Source organism: Dinoponera quadriceps, unplaced genomic scaffold, assembly GCF_001313825.1.
Source record: "Dinoponera quadriceps isolate SergipeBrazil2010 unplaced genomic scaffold, ASM131382v1 scaffold1476, whole genome shotgun sequence".
Lineage (NCBI taxonomy): Eukaryota > Metazoa > Arthropoda > Insecta > Hymenoptera > Formicidae > Dinoponera > Dinoponera quadriceps.
Window position 1 is genome coordinate 1381486 of NW_014555863.1, and position 21925 is coordinate 1403410.

At 39.7% G+C, this 21925-nt stretch overlaps 3 protein-coding genes across 3 annotated transcripts; all 3 read right to left on the minus strand.

The window, feature by feature from the left end:
• Nucleotides 1-6506: 6506 nt before the first annotated feature.
• Nucleotides 6507-8384, minus strand: LOC106745592 (glucose dehydrogenase [FAD, quinone]). Its single transcript, XM_014621317.1, has one exon. It carries the CDS (start codon nucleotides 8382-8384, stop codon nucleotides 6507-6509), a length of 1878 nt encoding a protein of 625 aa, XP_014476803.1.
• A 158-nt stretch (nucleotides 8385-8542) lies between these two features.
• LOC106745572 (histone-lysine N-methyltransferase SETMAR-like) lies at nucleotides 8543-14622 on the minus strand. Its single transcript, XM_014621272.1, has 2 exons — nucleotides 14204-14622; nucleotides 8543-8594 (listed from the first exon to the last, which is right to left on the minus strand). Exons 1-2 carry the CDS (start codon nucleotides 14620-14622, stop codon nucleotides 8543-8545), a joined length of 471 nt encoding a protein of 156 aa, XP_014476758.1.
• Nucleotides 14623-16355: 1733 nt separating this feature from the next.
• LOC106745593 (glucose dehydrogenase [FAD, quinone]) lies at nucleotides 16356-19778 on the minus strand. The gene is made up of 4 exons (XM_014621318.1): nucleotides 19592-19778; nucleotides 19103-19332; nucleotides 18022-18335; nucleotides 16356-17929 (listed from the first exon to the last, which is right to left on the minus strand). The coding sequence occupies exons 2-4, from the start codon at nucleotides 19238-19240 to the stop codon at nucleotides 16522-16524; spliced, it is 1860 nt and encodes a 619-aa protein (XP_014476804.1). The 5' UTR covers nucleotides 19241-19332; nucleotides 19592-19778; the 3' UTR covers nucleotides 16356-16521.
• Nucleotides 19779-21925: the final 2147 nt, after the last annotated feature.

The window sequence follows — 21925 nt, forward strand, 5'->3', positions numbered from 1 at the left end:
TTCGATATTTACGACGATTGGACTTTTTTATATATTTAAACAAGTTTAAAAAAATGGGGTATTTTGTATTGTTAAATTTTCGCAGGATTTTTTAAAAATTTGTTACATATAAAACTCGAAAATAATTAACTCGAGAAACGGGTTAAAGGATTGCGCGTGCGTGTGTTGGGTAAGATATCTATATTTTTTCAAATTTATTAATTTTTCCAGTTTTTATTTTAAATAAGGATATTTTGCCCTTTTTGTATTGGGCATTTCTGAAAGCTAATAAAATTTGAAATTAAAAGTACACTATACATTATATATTTATGTATAAAAATAATATATTACTTCCTGAACTACTTTTCGTGTAATCCATAAGAAGCCTTTAAAATATTTTTTAAACAACGTCACAATGTGACGTTGACATATTTTAGCAAATGTAAATTCCAAAACTTAATTCTACAAATATAGAATTAAAAGAAGTGACTTCTGTTCAAGGTGACTTGAAAGAAGTTAACCTTGAAATGAGAGATCGGAGTTTCACCTGAATGATTTCGGTAATGAAAGTAGTGGACCTTGGTGAATTTTTTATGTTTCTAAATCCTAGTATTGGAATATTATTTATATTATTTATATTTCATGAATTTTTATTTCTATAGCTCCTATAAAAAATGTTTTTTTTACTTGGACATCGATGGTATTCCAAACTACGTCAACGAAAATAATGTCTCAACATTATTAAAATTAAATGTCAAATGGATGAAAACAGCTTAAAATTGAGTTAATTATTAACTAGATTTAAATTATGATAGTAAAAACGGTAATTACTCGATTTGAGTCTTTAAAAAAAAACTCGATTACAAGAAATCATCCTCAATAAGTCTGGTTTCTTTGAAGACAGAATAAACAATTTAAAAGAACCAGAATAACAATGACATTGATAATACAATATTCATAAAGTGAAGAACTATAATTTTATTTTTAAGCTATCAGATTTTATCAGATTTGTCAGAAAAGCAGACAATGACTTGCGTAAGCACAACAGACTGTTTTTTTTTAATTACAAATTGATTGTCTAAGATTTGTTTATGTTTTCCCATCCATAATTCTTATTTGTCCACCAAGCCAAAACGAATTATTAACAAACAAATCTAAAAAATAGATAACGATTGATATGAATACAACTAATTGTTTTCTTTAAATTATATGGTGTAATTATTTGTCTATAATTCGTTCACATTTATCCATTGATAATTTTTGTTTGTTCGTACCTACACTAAACTAGGATGAGTTGTTAATAAACGAACCCAAGAAAATAGATAATAATCAGCATGAATACCTGACTCTTTTCTTCAAATTAGATATAATTGAATATTATTTTTAAGAAGTTGACTAATTAGCCTGTTTTCAATAGAAAACTCCGTAATTTAAAAATATCTTCGTTTTTATGTCTTTATTTTTTTTATCTTTATTTTTGTCTTTATTTTTGGCCTTTATTTTTGTCTTTATTTGTCTTTACTTTTTTTGAGTTTGTTTTTATTTAATGGAAGGATATCAATATTTCCTGGAAATATATTACAATGTAGCTTAACTTGACTTAAGTTTTTAAGTACATTTTTATTTTATTTCATTAAACGTATTTGGAAAAATATAAAGAATTTAATTTCTAGTTTTTTAAAAGGTTTTAAAGGGTTTTATTTATTCGAATACGTGTCTAAGACTGAGTTTAAAATATATTTTAAAACATACTATATACACAAATATATTTTAAAACATACTATATACACTACTCATAACAATTAAGAAAATACGTGAATACTTCTTTCATAAATGAGCAAAATTCAAACAGCTGTAACTTCATCAATCATGATCGAAATCTAAATATAAAGAAAAGAAAAGATTCTTAAAGCTTGAAATTTCTTTTTACATGATCTCTATCGTTCTTAAGTTCTTTTAATATTGGAAATTTTAACATATCGTGAACGTCGAACGATGAGCATCAACTAATTTCTAAAAGCGAAGTAATGCAACAAGCAACAAGCAGTATGTAATACAGAACTGTGCGCTGACAAAAAACACGCCTCTTATTATTAGTTGATCATTGTTGTTGGAACATTTTTAGAAATAAGCCATTTTTCTTTGTACAAAATCTAATCTATCGTATGCTCATTGGCTCACACAAAATAATTAATTTCTCATTAACTATTGTGAATTTTGCAAAATGATACATGACTTTTCTGCTCAGTTTCACCCGTTCTACTTGTATACGAGAACCGAGAATGGTTTAAGACACGCTATATATTTTTTTTATAATAGATGTCCCAAAGAAACGCTTGCATCAGCAGTATGTTATGCTGTCTTTGAATACTTTCTATTATCCGCACCGTGATAAATATTAATAAATTTTTTAGATAATTCAAAAATTAAAAGTTTCGGACAAGATATTAGTAGAAGAAAACTCGTTTCTGAATCCAGTTAGAAATATCTTTCGAAGGACAAATAAATTTTCTCAACCACTCTATTTATTTGGCGTTAATAGGAACGAATTAATCATATTTTCTTTTGAAAGATAAATATTTTTATTGGAAGGTTATTTATAAATTATATCACATATAATGTGCTGCGTTAATACTTAATTTGGCTCCTGAATTAGCGCCGCATCTTTCATAGATTTGTTTACGATGTTTCGTGAACATTCTAATTCATTTTTTCAAAGTGAGAAACAATCTAAAACTATTGCTCCTACACACTTCAGAAATTCTCTTTGACTGAGTCTATGCGCGCGCGCATACACACATATACACACTATTAAATTCATCTTATTCTCCTACACTATTTGTCTCACTATACAAATAAATTACTTTGACATGTGATATAATATGAATAAGAAATCATAAGTTTTAGCAAAAAGATGACTTTCCTGATATTATGTTCCATTCCATTAAATATTCATATACTGCCATTTATCTTAACAGCATTCTATACCGCATTTATTTTAATCAATTTATTTCCAGTTTCCTTTCATGAGGATTCCTGTCTAATGACGAATTTATAGGCTAACTTAGATATTCTTACGTACAGACGTGGTAAACATTGAAGTTTCGTTTTAAAATGCCGCCAATTCATTTTTAATATCCCATTTCTTTATTCATTACTGAAGTAATTTTAGTTAACTCTTCCTTAGTCCTGTTGTCTGTGGCCAGGCGCGATGATGACCTCTCTCACATATGCCTGTGGTGCACACGCTAATCATTTACAGGCATATGGAACCTACAGTTTAACGTTGATTCCGAAACAATTTTGGTAGAAAGTTTCTCCCGGCAAGGATATATTCTCGATTGTTTGTTACTGCCTTTCGAGAGAAGACACGAGCGTTTGAAAACTTTTGGCTCTGTTGGCAAACGAATCCGGGACCTCTGGCATAGCAAATCAATGCGCTGTCTGCTATGCCACGCTCACGCTCATCAATTTTAGTTAATAAGCAATATTAATTTCATATTGAACATAAATAAATAGCATTATCATTACGTTACTCATATCTTAGCAAAAATGTATCCAATTGATAACAGTATTATCATTGATTTTTGATTCATTAATCAAAAATATATATCGTGATGAATATATTATTAAAAAAATAAGATAATTATTTACAAAAAGTTTTCTCTGCTTCACGGACTAATTTGATATTTTTGTATTTCTGTAGCGATTATGTGTCGATAGAAAATTACATTAATATCAATTTCTCTACGATCTAGGATTAAAGTATTAACACGTTGATTGCCACGCTGATTTCCATCGATCGTACAAACGCCTAATTGATTCAATTAAACCACTAAAGCTGCAGTAAATAAATATAATTCAGGTTACGCATCTGTTAGCTTGTTTCATTAGCTCATTACTGGCTGTACAACCTATTTTGTAGATGCAATTAATTATACGTCACACGTAATTTAATAAAACGCGGTAACATCATAACGCCGGTCACCGGTGACCCCCGTGGCAGTCAACGTGTTAATCATGAGTAAATCTTTGTAAATAATTATAGTTTTTAGTGATACTATTATATTATTAATATTATATTATTAAGTATCAACATTTATTATTCAACATTTATTATTCTTACTTTTTGCTAGTCATATCTGCTAGCTTTGTAACGATCATGCAGAAGGTATTTATATGCATCGATCAAGCGTAATAGATGTGTTTGCTGTTTGCAGTTAATGAATAGTAAACGACTTCAAAGTATTATAATATCAATTAGTAAGTTAATATATAATTCATATACCCCAATGACTCTCTCGTCACCCATAAATATTCTAACTTTTCCTGCAACGAATATTTTTTATTGAAAATCGATATCAATCGGATTATTTCTCAGCTATATCTTACATGTGCTGGAGTAGTGATAGTTACAAAATACGGAATAAATGGTGTAAGTGATTGTCACATCCTTATCACATATTCCCAGCGACCATCGGTATCATATTCATAATTATTGTATTCGGGAAAAGTATTATTCTCCAATTGCTAACCAAACATTTACATCGCCTTTATACTATTTACATTTGTTAGGTTTATATATCTTTGATCATTGTTTTAACGTTCTTCGGGATCATCGAAGTAATTCGATTCTGTGTTTAACGTTGATATCTTTAGCCAGCAACTTTATTCGTTCGCGACTTTTCGGTTTTAACATCGGCATTAGGGTCCAGCCGTAATTCTTTAGATATCTCTACTCTCAAATATGTCAGATTTGTGTCTTTAGATTCGTCACTAACGTGAAGATTTTTCCGGTCGGACGCCGGTCTCATGTCTTGTTGCTATTTAGTCACATCTTTTGGATTGTAATTTGTATCTATGAAATTCTATCATGTCGTCGTATAATTTAGTGACGATTTGTAACACATGTTTTGCATCATGTATACAGGAATTTGTAAAAAGTAACGATCTAAATTAATAGTAATTAATGATAATAATCCAAATTAATGATAATTAATAGTAGGGGTAGAGGAAAAAAAGAATTTTTTAATGAGAAAAGGAAATTTATTTCCATACTATAACATCATTTATTTTACAACGAAAAACATCTTCAACAGTTTTTAAACTCACGTGACTAAATTGTAAAAAAAGTTTTTTTAACATTTTATATAAACAACAAATTAACATGCCGTAATACCTCTCCCGTTTATTACGGTTGGAAATAGTTAATTATCTTGCTACTGTACAAACTATAAATGCATATATTTAAAACGATATGAAAAATTCTTTGTTTATTTTCTTAATATACGTTTAGCTATCGTATGGCACGAAAAAAAAGGTAAAAGGTTAAAGTATACCTGAGAAAATTTAACAATTTTGCATACCGTATTGTTTTGACATAATTTTACGATTTTATACTTAAACTAGTCTACGAAGTTTCATTATCGAAACATTCTTACGCGTTATTGCGCCGATTCGCTCTGCAAATTGTATATATGACAATCTATATGTTGTTACATCGTAACACATACGTATTATAAATGTAATTAAATTGAATACTCTGCGTACATGAAATACATTGTGACTGGATTTCCAATGTGACGTTTTTTCTCCCGTTATTATCAATACAACGTTTCTATCAAATTTTTTCATCATACACATATAGGGCTTTTTTTAATGACAAACCGAATTAATAAAGTTAATGAATTAAAGTTAACGAATTAATAAAGTTAACACGCGTCAAATGGAATAAGAGAGTGTTAAATGAGTTCACTAAGTAATTTTTTTCGAGATACACAACGCGTGGAAAGTGTCAACTGAAAAGAGAAACTTTGCACATCGACCAATCGACATTATCATGTGATGCTCCGAAGATTGTTATCATATCATTATAAGTAACAAAAATAAATGCAGGATGTAATAAAATCGCATGCGATTCTAATAGATATATTCAATGTAAGAATTGTTCAGTGGAGCGTTTAGAGAGTTTTTAAATCTTACTAATAAATATTTTCAGATCTGTCCAAGAATTTCAAAGTGCAAATCAGTTAGATTTGAAAACTCGCTGTGCATTCAGTGTACGGCTGTTTTACCGAATATAACCAGTGTTTCGTCAAACGACTTCAGATAGCGGTAAAACAGTGGAAAACCGGTAGATATACGATGACGTATACACATATCTCGATTAGATTGATACGAATCGCAGTACGTAAATATAGTTCTTATCGGCTAATGTTGTCTCGTTGTATCTCGCCACGAGGGATATATAAGCGAATTTCTATTTATGACGTTTTTCCTAGAACGAACGTGTTGAATCAATCATATAATAATAATGCCATTAATACGCGTAAATCACAGCATATGTATATACGGTACACGAGATATATTACAGCGACTCATTTTCAAGCGTTTTCGAAACATCTCTTATTAGCGTTGCAAATAATTGCACCGGCGCTTCATGCTCACGCGCAAATAAAGACGGACAATTATCATATTATAAGCGGAATTATCTCTCCTCCTTTGTCATCTTTGGTTCGCACATACTTTCACGATCGGCTATTGGCGACGGCCAGCCAGTCCTGCTTGATAAGATCGGCACCTTTCTCGCCGATCATAATGACGGGAGCGTTCGTGTTCCCGCTGCTGATTGTCGGCATGATAGATGCGTCAATGACCCGAAGACCTGCGATACCATGGACTCTTAATCTCGAGTCCACCACGGCGGTGGGATCCGTTGACGGGCCTAACTTGGCGGTACCTACGGGATGGTAGATCGTCATGGAGATGTGTCTAATATGGCATTCCCAGTAGGCGTCGGAGCCAAACTTGAGGTGTTTGCAGCCGGGCAGTTTGACGCGATAGAGCCTCGAGCCGAATTGCTTAAAGACCTTCGCTTCGCTCACTTGGATTGCGAGCTTCGCACCTTCGACCAGAACGGCGATGTCCACAGGGTCGGAGAAGTAATTCGCGTTGATGACGGGGCTGTGAAAAGGATTGGAGCTTCGTAGTCGTACGGTACCTCGGGACCTGGGCCTCAGCAGCAAAGGCATGATAGTCCAGGCGTCTTTATTGGCGATCGGCCTGTACACAGTATTGTACACTTCGTCCGTCAGCCCCAATACCTTCCGTACTTGTATACCCGCGTCGGAATTGATAGAGGCCGGCGCCATGTGGAACTGTATGTCCGGGTAGTCGATGGATTTATTGGCAAATTTCGTGTTGACGAAAGCGTAACCTTCGACGCCGCCCAAGGTCGTCATGGGGCCTCTGCCGTTTACCACGTAATGCATCGTCACCGGGGTCGCCTGGAAGCGATCTTGAACTATGGCGACCGGTTTGTCAATTAGAAAGGTCAAACCGCCCATACCCACGTGGTCTTGCAGATTGTCGCCGACCCGGAGATCTTTGACGACCGAAATGCCAATGTGTCTCAGGTGCTCCTTCGGTCCGATGCCCGAGAGCATCAAAATCTGAGGACTGTTGATCGCGCCCGCTGATAATATGACCTCCTTTCGCGCCCGAATTATCTGCCTGTGGCCGTCTCTAATGAATTCGACTCCAACAGCCTTCATTGTCAACGGGTCGATTATAACCTTGGTCACGTGACTGTTCATAGCCGTGTGAATATTCTTACGCAACCGGATAGGCCGCAGGAATGCTTTTGCGGTGGAACACCTACTACCTCTGCGAATAGTTCCTTGAGATATCATGAAACCTGTTTGTCGTCCCCCATTGATATCTCGGTTCTCGTACCCCATTTCTACACCGGCTTGGACGAAGGCTACTACCAAGGGCGTTCTCCACGGCGACTCTTGGACCGTCAAGAAGCCGCCGGTACCGTGATAAGGGCTTTTCTGTAGATACGGGTTGCGATTGTCCTCCGACTTTTTGAAGTAGTACAGAACCTCGTCGTATCCCCAGCCGGGATTGCCTAATGACTCCCAATGGTCGTAGTCGTGGGCGTTTCCGCGAACGTAAAGCATGTAGTTGAGCACGCTGCTGCCGCCAAGGACTTTGCCTCGCGGCCAGTTACAACGGCCGTTTTTCATGGCTAGACACGCCTTACCCGTGGGCTCCGTCTTATATTTCCAATCGAGCTTCGTCAGCTGCAGGTATGCCGCCAAAGACGGCACATCCGTGATCTCGTTCTCGTCCGGGCCGGCTTCCAACAGCAGCACATTCCACTTTGGTATTTCCGACAGTCGATTGGCGACTACCGCCCCGGCCGAGCCGCCGCCGACCACCACGAAATCGTACTCCGCGTACAGAGGGTACCTGTCGATCGGTCGACTCTCGGGATCGAGCTGATCGTACCGGTAGTAAGAAAGACCCGCTATCAACAATGGCACGAGCCACAAACCCGTGCCCACCAGACCGATGGCGCCTTTCAAGGCGGACGTCACCACTATCGTGCTAAAGACCATCCTGAGGAGAACGGTTCGATCTCACCTTGAGAATTTTTGGCGAGTTTTAGTTCCGCGTTCTTGCAGTCTCATTGATTGTCATAATAGAATGTCGGGCGGTCTTGTGCCGATCTTTTCAGTCCCAAGAATGTCGAAGGGCACGCCGATGTTTATATCCCTCATGACGTTTCTATCGGTTCTTCCGGCGGGTTATCTTTATACTTCTTCGTTCTGCAACAGAAAAAGAGATACTTCATGAGAAAAGAGCGAATCTTCGTTAATGTATTTCGCAAGTGTTTTATTTAGCGAATAATTTAATGTCAAGTTGAAGGACGTTGTCTATTGGCAATTTGCACAAATAATCCTATCATTTTTCTCCGAAAGAAAACCGGTATATCTCGTTCTTCCCGTTTTATTCGGATGAATTTTAAATAAAAATAAATATCGCTTGAGATGTTTGAGAGAATTCAAAATTAATTTCTCAATTCATTTGCAAGTTAACGACATTTTTACTTCAGTATAGATGCGACAGAGGAGAAAAATATCGAATTTACGATTGGAAATAAATATTTTTTAAATTCCACTGCTAAGAGATATAGAAACAAGTTTTAGCAGTTTTTACCTCTAAATCGATTATCCATATTTTGAGCTAGTAACGCAGATTGTTTTTAATTTAACATATTTTTTTTATTATTAATGTTCAGTTTATATGTTTCATAGCTTGCTTGAAAAGTGTTTAAAAGAACTCCGTATGGTACAGATATCTGTCCGAGTCCCACATAAGGGGGAATTAAGTTTTGTTGAATAGCGCAATTAACGTGAGCTAATTGTCAGTGTATTTACGTTCGCTCAGACCGGCTAGTAGAAGCGGCAGCCGGCTGCTTCCGCTAGCGGAAGGAAGAGTGGCGTGGAACAAGGAAGTGCCGAACTCTCTTGCTAGAATTAAAGACGGTTATGCGCTATTGGTAATGCGAATTCAACGAACATTCAGCTTAATAGGGAGCCACGGGGGCGTTCGGTGACCGATGGCTTCGATCCACGTGTAAATTAGCGGATAAACGGCGCACAAAGTTATGCTTCGATTCGCGCCGGAGGTACGAGATGGTGATCTCATAACGGGGGAAAGGAGAAAGTGTTTCACTAGCAAACCGGTGTGAACCTCTGCCTGACTCGTTTCCTTCCATGAGACTTATGATTACGTTATGTTGTCTGCCGGTCTCCTTTCGTCTCTGTCTCACTCCTCCTCTCTCTCTCTTTCTCTCTCTCTCTCTCTCTCTCTCTCTCTCTCTCTCTTCACCTTCTCGCTCTATTTTTCTCAATTCCATCCGTGCAATTTTCATTGTCGACCTAAAAAACGCGCGCGATTCTGACCATAACAATATCTCCGATCGACAATTAGATACGAGGACAGGTATATTAACCCACATCTTTTTCTTCTCGCGACAGGCGAAGCGTGAAATTGTGAGTATGCTAAATATAACGACAGGAATTTTATTATAGTTCGCCATTCACGAAGAGAGATAGTATACACTTGAGAAAACTTACTTAAAAATGTAAGAGAAGATTAAAGAATTTCGGAGAACCGTCGCAAATTGGAATCGGAAAAATTTGATCTGCCTGCGTATCGCTTGCTGCGATGTGACGATCTTAATTTCATAATTATTCTAATTCATAATTATTCTTCCGGTCGAGGATGTTTGCGCATCGCGACTTCCTCAAAGACCTCGAAAACTTCTTCCTCGGCACGCGATATTCGGAATAATTGGGATAGAGTCTCCTTTATACCAGAAATTTCCAAGGCTGTCGGTTCTCTACAGACGTAGTAAAATGATTTTACGGCACTATTGGGGCGTTCCCGAGTGCCAATAGCGGCCTGGCAAATAAAATCGCTATCATCAGTCTCGCGCGAGAGGCGCAAGAAAGAGGAGTGGAAAAAACGAGGATACGTTCGGCAGATTTCACGTATCACGCACGGAAAGCGACGCGGAAGTTATATCTCCCCTTTTTCCTGAAATGTTTTTCCTGAAATTGCTCGCCAGACATCGGACGTAATTGCGGCAGAAAATTGTTGGGAGTTTAACCGATAGTATCGTAAATAATGCGCATACCGCGACCTTGCTGCACGATATCCGCCTATTGGAAACGGCCCATTGGCACAATTAGAAAGGAAATATTACACATTTATACAATTAAATTCTATGGACGTTGCTATTGATAAAATCATTTTTTCTGTGTTTCAGGTGAGCTCTAATTTCTCACGCTATTTTCAATCGTCGTTATACGGTGAGTACTGTTTTTTTCTACTCTGTTCCGCGTTTTATACACACATTTACATGATTAATTGCGGTGGGGGAGGATAAAGCGGTCAGGAAGTACCGCAAGATGTAACTTTCGAGGCGTCGAAAGTTCAAAACGAGACAAATGTCAATCGGTGAAAGTACGTTTTCAATACCTTCCTAACGTCGAAATTATATTGAACGGGCGAAAATTCGTGGATTACGCAACAGCCCCCGGTGGGTAACTCGTCCCAAATACTTCGGGTGAAACGAATGTTACTCGTCCCGTTGCGGATCAGACCGGTTTAATGACTTCGCGCGCTCCGGATAATCGTTTCCGACACATAAGTGTCGGCTGTCACATAAATTTCCTTTTATTGTGGCAGATGTACAAAAAACTCTCTCACCGGTTGATAGATCGAAGTAACGATCGAAATATTAAGCTAGATGGATGTTTACTTGAACATACGAAAAACTCGGCCTTGATCAAATGAAATGCAACGAACAAAATTAAAACCAACTTGTTCATTTTGCTCAATTCAAGAGATAAAAATTCAAGTCGAATAGATTCATAACATTTTTTTATATTTCCTCTTTTTATTATATGTATTATACCTATGATTTTGACAGTAATTTATTAGTTTTTCTTCATCTTATATGACGAAAAAAATGCGTCGGCAAAAGTTTTTTATTATTACCATTTCTAGTTACCATTTTATCTTATTTATTATAGTAATTATGAGCTATTTATCATCAATATACTTACAACGCATAATTCCTCATGGTATTAATAATGCATTTGACGTCATTGAAGTATAATGTGCATTCTTGATCTTGTTGTTGGAATTCTTTATTATTTTTTTGTCTTGTATTAGTTCTAGTGACGTTCAGTTCAAGGAATCAGTTTTATTGGTCCACTTATTTGCTCCTATACTTATAATAAATAATAATATATAATGATCATAAAATGAAGCGTCGTATTTTAATATATGCGTGTCACATTGCAACTTTTGCGCAAAGCTTGTATTTATGCTGTCATTTTCTCGTTTGTCGATTGTTAACAGCTCTTTGTTGCAATCCTAGCTTTATAATCTCTATAATTGCACTGATACTTAATCACTCTCCGGCTAACAGACGTGTCGAACAATTCTTGTAAGAATTTTTCACTTGGAGGATGAAGTCATAAAAATTGACTTCAGCTTCCGCTAGCATCCGATCCGGGCCGTCACTGATTTCGACGCGGGAACTGCCCGTTAACGATCGCGATCGCGGAAACGGAAGAACGTAAACGTGCCTATATATGTGTTATCACTGTCAAAATTCTGTCAGGAGCATCGTGCACGCTGGAAAGCCGCCGGTAACTAGACGACAGTCGAGTGACCACGATGAAGCCGGTAATGACAGTCGGAAGAACGATACGGTACTGCACCGATATACCTCCATCCATTTCACTCTCACCGTCCTTGTTATTCCCACTCGTGCTTAGCTTTCCTCTTATCCTTCCCGAAGGCTCTCAGCCACGCTTTGGCAGTGAAAGTATTCTCTTCCTGTGGTTACCTACGTGTATCTACCTACCTACCTATCTACCAACCTACCCTGTCAACGAGAGTGGTGACCGAACGTAATAGCCGCGCACACAAACGTAATTTGCCGCGAGGGACACACGAAGGATGGTACAATCTCGCAGTGAATCGGTGATCGCGGTGTCTGCTTCCGCGATGAGCAAAAACCGGTAAACTTTGGAAGGAAAAAAACGTGACGTATTAATTTCTCGCGAAGTATTAATTTCAGAGAGAAGGGAGGGCGTTTTAAGGAAGAGTAATAATAACAGCTTGAAAGAGATTGTTCACAGGAAACCTCTGCCATAAACTGTGTTATTACCAGGATGAGGATAATACAGTACCGATCATTTTATCCAAAAGGAAATTCCACATTTCTCTCGCGATGAAATTTGCGGACGACCCCGAGTCGAAATTTGGATGCTGCTCTGACGCTTTTAAGGATAGTTTGCGTCTACTTAGACGGCCTATAGACTGATGAAAACCTACTATGACCATATCGATACTTTTTAACTTCTCTTTTGAATCTTTAATTCTATAGATTGAATTTTAATGCCTTCATCGTCCTATTTTAACGCTAAAACAGGGAAAACGGAAATTTAAGACATCATCAGAAGTTATATTATATTATTAAAATTGAAATCGAGTCTATTTTACTACCTTAGCTCCTACTATATCGTGGAATTCATAAACATAGTTTAACATAGTTTAACGAAATTTCGACTCGGGAGATTACGAGGCAAATTTCTTCGTTCGGCATATTGACTTTTACGTTCGTTCTACGTCGTAAGTTTCAGCGGCTAATGCACATCGGATGGCGTGTTGAAACAGCCAATGTTGACTGAAATCTACGGTCTGTTCGCTACGTGAGCATCGGCACGAATCGCGCTAGTTATGTATCACGACATACGAATTTTGTGCACGTTAGAGGCACAGAGGAAAGTTTCTTACAAAATAAGCCGTCGCCTTTGTCAAAGGCGTTTTCTTGCTCTCGAGGAAACTGGATTCAATTACCTAACGCTTCCGTCGGGATTTTCTCGTAGTCGAGATCCGACAGGTGCGACCTGCCCGATCTCTTTAGTTACACATGAGAGATACATCGATAAGCGCGACGCTGCTTGTCTTTGAAGCCATTGTCTATTCTCCGCCCGTGATACGTGCGCTCGCCGTGTTACGACATGATTACTTAACCTGATATCATTACGACACCGATTATATCGCCCGTAATTCGAACAGTGTATTACTACATTCGAATGACACGTATGGAAACGTACAAAGAGGCATGATTACTATGAGCGACAAGGCTGAACATATATATTAGGTAAACCGAAAAGTAATCAAAATTTTTTCTTGTTGGCGAAAAATATTTATTTATTAAAGAAATCCTACAAATTAATCAACAAAATAATTTCCATCATTTTTTAACACCTTTTGCCAGCGTATAGGCAGTTGTTCGATTCCTTTTTTAAAAAAGTCCTTCGATTTTGCATTGAAAAACTTTTCCAAGTGCGTTTTCACTTCTTCAACATCGTTAAAGTTTTTACCTCTTAATGTATGCTTTAACGATCTGAAAAGGTGGTAATCCGACGGCACGAGATCTGGTGAATAAGGTGGATGAAGTAAAAGTTCCAATCCAAGCTCCCTAATTTTTTCCTGTGTTATTTTTGCAGCACGAGGCCTCGCGTTATCGTGTTGAAGGATTCTTTTTTTGTAATTGACCAAAACAGATCGTTTTTTTAAGAGCTCTTGCTTCATTCGCTCGAGTTGTTCACAATACACTGTCACTGTAACGGTCTGATCAGGTTCAAGCAATTTATAATGTATGATTTCTGAAAAATCCCACCACACGCAAACAAGGACCTTCTTTATTGTTAGTGATGGTTTAGGTGTCGGAATAGGTGCTTCTCTGGGAGAAAGCCATTGTTTTTTTCGTACAGGATTATTGTATAGCACTCACTTCTTATCTCCAGTTACAATTCGTCGCAAAAACGGATCGGTTTCATACCGAGACAAAAGAGACGCGCAGATTGTACGCCGTTGATCGAGTGCCGTCTCTGTCAATTCATGAGGAACCCAAATTCCTTGCCTATACACTTTTCCTATGCGATGAAGATGATCCTGAACTGTAGACCATGGACAGCTGACCTTTAGTGATAATTCCCTAATAGTTTGACGAGGATCTGAATCCACCATCGCCCTCAGGATATCATCATCTAATTTTTGAGGTCGTCCCTTTCGTTCCACATCTTCGAGGTTCCTATTTCCATTTTTAAACTTTTTAAACCATCTATGACACTTGTTTAGTTTTAGAACATCACCGTAAGTGTCGTTAATTTTTTTCACTGCTTCGTTTGCCTTCAATCCTTGATCGAAAAATAGCATACAATGACGTAAATGTCCTTCTTCTATTGTTGGCCTTGACATCTCTTCTTCTTACTAGAACAAAAATTTTTTAACCGAAAAATAGAATTTACAACCAAGCTTGACCGTAGCAACAAAACTTACGTGTTTACTGGACCGTGTCTCCACACGAACTGACTGTGAATGAACACATCGAAAAAATTTTGATTACTTTTCGGTTTACCTAATATATCATTACGTAACATATCTTAGAATACATAATTATCTCGTGTGTGCATAAGTATGCATAAGCAGGAAGTAGCGATTCATTTATGAACAGTTTTTTCCTTTTGTGTAATTTCCTCTTTTTATCATTAGATGATTTCTTGCAATTGGGATAATCTGAATAATCTGAATAATATAATCATAACATTCGTATTTATGCGTTATCATTAATGTCATATATAACTTTAAGTTGCATCAGGTTTTCTTATCGCCTTCAGCCATATTTTGCGTTTCTTGCCGATAAAATTTACGCGAGTGCGCATTTATGTGCAAAAAGAATCGGGAGTCAGAAAACGAACGTAAAAAGTGCAACTAAAAACAGCACATCAGAGTGATGTTAGGCAACGCGAACGTTAATTGATTGCGACAGAATAGATTGCGACAGAACACAGCCGTGCTGCAACCGTATCTCATACTCGACGAGGTCGCTCGCGGTCGCTAACGAGTCAAACTAGATGTAACGAGTCGAGATAAATATTTTCTGCCTTCGCGAGTCGCGATTTTTTGCAGTCATTTTTATCGAAAGTGGTATGTAGAAACCGCTTGCCGAGTAACCTTACCGTATAATCTTCGTCCGCCGAATGCGCGTCTTCCCGCCGCGGTTTTGCCGCGCTTTCTTTCGTTTAGTTATACTTCACGCAGAATATTTTCGCACGTGCATACATTTAACAAACCGAGTGGTCTGATGTAAGCACCACGGTAGTCGGTTACTTTCACTGTTCATCCTTTTCTTCGCGGGACACGCGAAAGCATCCGCAACTTAACCCGGGCTGCGTATGAGAGAGAGAGAGAGAGAGAGAGAGAGAAAGAAAGAAAGCGAGACGCAGTTAACGGCGTTATGGAAATCCGTTTCTTTTCCTTATCAAGTGATACGTGGAACGAAGAATCCAAGATCTCAGTTATATCTCGCGGACGGCCGAGAAAACCGGGAAATAAATGCCGGATTGAGTTCGTACGCTTAGGAATCGTCGTGTGCACTTTCGTCCGATGCGCCGGCGGATAAAGTCGAGGAAGCGGAAATGCCGAGCCGAAGACGCGCGTGAGAACGTTGCATTCCGTGACGCGTGAGTTTTGGCACGAAATGCAGCGTTACATAAAACTGTGCTCGCGCTTGCTCGCCCGCGATTCGAAAGTCGTTACGATCTCGCGCGTCTCGACGCGTCCATCTCCTCGCTCTTACAAATCAAGAAAATCGCGTTATGCGCTTTTAATAATGATCGCTCGGATTATCGATCGGATCGAGGAAACTCGGTCTCGTCTGTGCGTGATGGATTCTTAAGGACGAAGTGTAAGTCGCGTCGTAGGATGCGGAAGAGACTCGTGGTGTGGGGATGCTGGTTGTCGAATACAAAAGAGGGGGAGAAAGTAAATTAACTGTATTTCTCAAGTGTTATTACAAGGAATGGCACCGCCATGTATCACCGAAGCCCCGCCACTTCGATGGCCACACACTCAACGTCCGTGATAGTTTGTTATACACATATGTACAAAATATCGCGTGTATATACGCTATGTACAGCAGTCCCGCAGAGAGGGGCTTCGTCGAAAAGGCGTCTGAAACGTTTTAGGACGGAGAAAGTAACCTACGTTTAGTACCGCATCATCTTTACGAGCATACAGCGCGCGAGAGCGAACGAATTTTAATTACATGCAAAGGGGAATCTCCATCGAGACGATTTCGCCGCGACCTTCCCGCCCTCACCTTCCCGCCCCTCGCTTTCTTTTCACTCGCCAGTCCTCCTTAATTATGTCGCTGGCCTTCTCGCCGATCATGATGATCGGCGCGTTCGGATTGCCGCTGACGATTCTCGGCATAATCGAGGCGTCGGCGACCCTGAGTCCCTTCACTCCGTAAACCCTAAGTCGCGGGTCGACGACCGCCGTGGGGTCGCTTCGCGGCGACATCTTGCAGGTCCCCGTCGGATGGTAGATCGTAAACGTGAAGTGTCGCACGGCGCACTCCCAGTATTCGTACGTGTCGAACGGATATCCTTGGCAGCCCGGCATGTGAATCGTGTGGGGCCTCGAGCCGAAGCGCTGAAACGCGCTGGTGTTGGACACCCGGAAGGCCAGCCTGATCGCTTCCACGCAGACGTCCATGTCCTCTTTGTGCGCGAAGTAATTCGGAGTGATCTCGGGGTGGACCAAGGGATTTTTGCTCCTCAGCCTGATCCATCCTGTACTCTTCGGCCTCAGCAGAAGCGGCAGGATCGTCCAGGTCTCGGCACCGAACAACGGCTTGTACATGGTGTTGTATATTCGGTCCGTCAGGCTGAGCACCTTCCTGATCTGATCGTCGGAGTTGATACCGGCCGGTAAGAAGTGAAACTGCACGTCCGGGTAATCGCCGGACTCGTCGGCGTACTTGGTGTTGAGGAAAGCGAGCCCCTCGACCAGCGAACTGGTCATGGGGCCTCGTTCCCTCAACGCGTACTCCAGCATTACCGAGAAGGTTTGGAAGCGCTCCTTCGTCACGGTGACCGTCTCGTTCAATATGAAAACCAACCCGCCGAGGCCTACGTGATCCTGCAGGTTGTCCCCGACCCTTAGATCGGATATCACCGGTATGCCGAATTCGGCCAGGTGTTCGCTCGGCCCGATCCCGGATAGCATGAGTAACTGGGGCGAATTGATGGCGCCGGCGGATAATACAATTTCTCTTCTACACCTCACCACTTGTTGTTTACCGTTGCGAAGGAATTCCACACCTGTCGCTCTCTTATTCGCGTTGAAAAGCACTTTCAAGGCTTGCGCGTTCATTGCTATATGCAAGTTCGATCTGTTTTTTACCGGTCTTAGGAAAGCCTTCGCCGTCGAACACCGGCTGCCACGTCGTATAGTCATTTGCGTTAACATAAAACCAGTTTGATTCGCCCCGTTTATATCACGATTATCGTAACCCAATTCTTGACCGGCCTGTAGGAATGCGATCGCCAGAGGAGTTCGCCACGGCGCCTCCTGCACCGTCAAGTAACCCCCTGTCCTGTGATAAGGCGTCCTCGCTAAATATGGATTGCGGTTGTCCTCGGACTTTAGAAAGTAAGGCAGCACCTCCTCGTAACTCCATCCTGTGTTGCCCAACCGAGCCCAGTTGTCGTAGTCGCGCCTGGAATAAGCGTCCACTGTAAACTAGTCGGTTGAGGTTGATCGATACGGCGAGTTTTAGCACTCCAGCCCAGTTAAATTGTATGTACTTGCCGATTACCACGAGCGTAAACCATGGCATTGAGAACGCTGCTTCCTCCCAGAACTTTGCCGCGCGGCCAATTGCATCTGTCGCCTATCATGCCGAGGCAATAACGAGATGTAGTAGGCGGTGCGGTCTGGTATTGCCAATCAAGCTCCGACAGTTGAATGTAACTGGCCAACAAGGGAACGTCCGAAATTTCATTCTCGTCGCCGCCAGCTTCTAACAGTAGCACCGTCCAATTAGCCACCTCCGACAACCTCGAGGCGATCACAGCACCCGCGCTCCCTCCGCCGACCACTATGAAGTCGTACATTGGCAGCAGCTGAAATTGCATCAGTTTTAATTCAGGTCGCTAGATTATTCTTACATCTGTCAAGTTCATTTCTGTCAAGTGCAATTAAAAATAGAGTTTTTATCAAGCGCTCCCTATACGGAGAAGAAGGTCTCTTTAGATTTCGTATTTCTATTTATTTGACTAAAATTGGTTTCGTAGAAACGACACATACGAAATATCATTCGTTTGAGTAAACATTTTATCGTCCCATTCAAGGAAACTCTTAATAGAAGGAACGTTATTATTTGAAATAATATGTTTTAATCGAGTAAAATGTTATTTGGTTACGATAAATATGTAAAATGAAACAAATAATTCCTTTATAAGAGAATGATCTTTCGTTTCAAACAAATTTTTTTTATTTAAGATAAAGATAAAGATATATATTTTCGTTGAAAAGTCTAACGATCGTACTTATTAATCGAAACATTAGTTCCTTTGGAGCATACTAACGATGGGATTTGTTTGGATGCGATAAAATTTATTAAATCTGAAGAAGTCTTTTTCTTAGTGTACAAGAACGTAGCAATGTGTACGCGTGAAATTATCATTCACTCGAATTATTATTCGTCGTTTGATCGCGTTGACCGTTCATTAACCATGTAAAGAGAAAGGTAAAGAGCGCGAGCGTGAAAATTATTTTTTGCGTTCTCACCGTTGATCGACGGATCTTACGTTCAGTCGGTAGTCGGTGGATCACGAATGTTACTTTATCGATCGAAACGGAACTCCGTAAACTCGTTTAAATTTAATACCTGACGTGCATTTTGCGGATGTGATTCTGGATCGACATTGTTGTACCTAAACACACTGAGACCGATCGCCAAGAGTGGAATCAAACCGAGCCCAAGGACAGAAGTGGCGCCGATCAAGGCTGTTAACCCTGCTGCCATTTCGCTTTATTTTCACCGTCACATATCAGAATCTAGATGCATTCCATTAGAGAAGATTATCCTCTCAAGCGATGCTACGAAACACGAGTCTTCTGAAAGCAAGATGGTAAAAATTGTATAGTATCCATTCCTCAGAAAGCATGCAACAATATCGAACGGGATGAAATTACAATACGGCATGTTACTTATTTTAGATGTCTCTTTTTTTGCTGCTTACGCGTGTTTATGTTGAATTTAATCCGTGAGGCGGAGCATGAACATAAATTATTTAGCCAATCCCTACTTCTGTCGTCTTAAGTAGTTGAACTTAAATTAATGTTTGCGATTTTTTGCCATTTGCTACGTCCTTACCTTCTTATTTTTACATCAGCAACGTAAGCCGCCATTATTAATCGAATTACCATTTGACACGACATTTCATCAATTGATGAATATTTGAAACTGCTACGAACATCATTCGTCACAAGGATATCCTAGCGATAATTATTACGCTCGTCACCGACGCATTCATTAATCTGCCACTCGCGCACATTTTCACGCTGGTTCTTCAACGCTAGCTCGACTTTTACTCGCCAAACTTTCCCAAAGTGTCGGCAGTGCGTCCCTGAGATATCGAGATCACACTTTGACCACTTAATTTGCATTCAGCATCGTGACACACGCGGTTTCGCTTAACAAACTCCAAGTAGCAGTCTATAGTAGTACACAGTCGGTTTCCGACTGATATAGCGGCAAAGCTGCAGCGGAATGAGACTAATGCCGGTACGAACGAAACTGTAGTGCGGTGAATGCCGAGAGTGAAAAGTTCTTGGGCCCCCATCCTTTCAATGCCAATCTCGTGAAAACGTGACCCCGTAAGCTGAACGCTCCCGAATCTTCTCCCCGAGAAGACAATCTTATTTGTTTTTTGCATTACTACCCGTTTTTTGGAGACTTTTTTGTGCATTCGGCTGATTTCACGCAGAATTTTTAACCGGTGTTCCACTTACACCCCATTATTTTTCAAAGACAGATTTTCCAGCTGACCGAGAGTCGATTTCACCTCAGCGAAAATTGATTTAAGGCATCGATAATTTTTGAATTTTAAGCGATTGAATTTAATCGGCAAAAAAAAAACTTATCATTTGAGAACAAAGTTTCTCAATCGATCAGTTGTTCCTTATAAATTCATATTTTTTATTCGATAGAGGCATTCACTGAAAATTGATTTCTATGAATGTTTTTTATCAGAATGTCTACGAACTGTTTAGCAAGAACGTGACGACAGCGCGATAATGAGTCCATTTTTTTACTTTTGCAATTTACACGATTGCAAGTCATACTGAATATATTAAAAATACATTTACCTCCATTACCTTGATATTTCTTTTGATAAAGTACGAAAAAGTACTAAAAGTAATAAAACACTAAAACGACAGGCGTGGAAAGCTGAGCGACCGAAACGATCTTTTCCTGCTCTACCGGTAGAACGTGAAATGAAGTGGCATAACATGGCATTTATTTTTGCAAATAAACGCATATATATAGTCGCTATGTCAGCAAAGATAATTACGTTAACGAGTGTCTCTTTTTTTCTTTTCTTTCTCCCTCTCGGACGTTATAAAGCACAAGTCTCACTTGCACACAGGCGCACCCGCGCTCCTAATTGATATGCGACTCGGCGATATGGAACTTTATCGAATAAGGATCTCTGGCGGCCTACGTGATTCCACGCGCATCGTTTTCTTTTCGAACGCATGAATCGAGACACACGCGCGCTAACGTGCCAGCGTCTTTCTCTTTGCTTTCGTGGCGAGCACATACGCGGCGAGACGAGTTCACTTGGACGTACTTTCTCTCTTCTGCGATACTACGTGCCGTTCGGCAGACGGCTACACGAGCAACGCATCCGCGCGTTTACGTCGGCATTGCCTCGCGGCTACACGCGGTAGTTTCGATTTCCTGGTTAACCTTGGCTGCCGATTAGATTTCACCGTCGACGTTCGTTTGGTAATAACGTCGCGTTTGCGAGAAGCAAATTTCATACATTTCCACGTCGAGATAAGCTTTTTTCGCCGTGACACCGATGTGGATGTGTAATTCCGTTGCTTTTCTTTCTCGTGTCACCCGGAACTATGTTGCGCGTTTTTGCAGATCTCTAAGTTGAAGTATAAACATCTAACTTAAATTACACCAGATGGAGTATAAAATTATTCTGCGAATTTTTATCGTAATTTATTTTTAGCAAGTCAGGTTAATAGCAAAGGTTATTAATAAGTTTATAAATATGCAACTGATAATGCAAAAATTCGGACGAATTGTCAGCTGAATTATTTAAGCAACGAATAGAAAAGTAGCTCGCTATCGATGGTAATTTAATTTGCACATTCTAGCACAGACTCTCCGGACGACGACGTTCTACTTTTCCTCCCACGAGATCTCGCGATTTAGCGGTTTTGCAACTTTATCGCCAGGGGCCAAGAGAAAACGTCCTTCTTCTTCTCTTCGTTTCGTCCGACAAAGTTACGAATATCGTGCTGATCTCGTGGGAGAACCGGAAAGATCTCGGTGAAAACGAGGATTTTCCAGTCCCGGGTGCATTGCGAAATCGGCACGCATTCCTTTTGATCGGAACACGCTGCACATTTTGATCAGGTCGAAAGGGGACGTTCGTAAAATTTCTTTTCACACCACTCGCCTGTAAAG

Excerpts from the sequence above, each read along its gene's own strand:
- LOC106745592 (XM_014621317.1), bottom strand. The coding sequence starts at position 8,384 with ATGGTCTTTAGCACGATAGTGGTGACGTCCGCCTTGAAAGGCGCCATC.
- LOC106745572 (XM_014621272.1), bottom strand. The coding sequence starts at position 14,622 with ATGTCAAGGCCAACAATAGAAGAAGGACATTTACGTCATTGTATGCTA. Across the intron at positions 8,595-14,203 it reads TGCGCGTCTCTTTTGTCTCG|AACGAAGAAGTATAAAGATA; the intron begins GTATGAAACCGA and ends TTTCTGTTGCAG.
- LOC106745593 (XM_014621318.1), bottom strand. The coding sequence starts at position 19,240 with ATGGCAGCAGGGTTAACAGCCTTGATCGGCGCCACTTCTGTCCTTGGG. Across the intron at positions 18,336-19,102 it reads ATCCGCAAAATGCACGTCAG|CTGCTGCCAATGTACGACTT; the intron begins GTATTAAATTTA and ends ATGCAATTTCAG. Across the intron at positions 17,930-18,021 it reads GTTTACGCTCGTGGTAATCG|GCGCGACTACGACAACTGGG; the intron begins GCAAGTACATAC and ends CGCTTATTCCAG.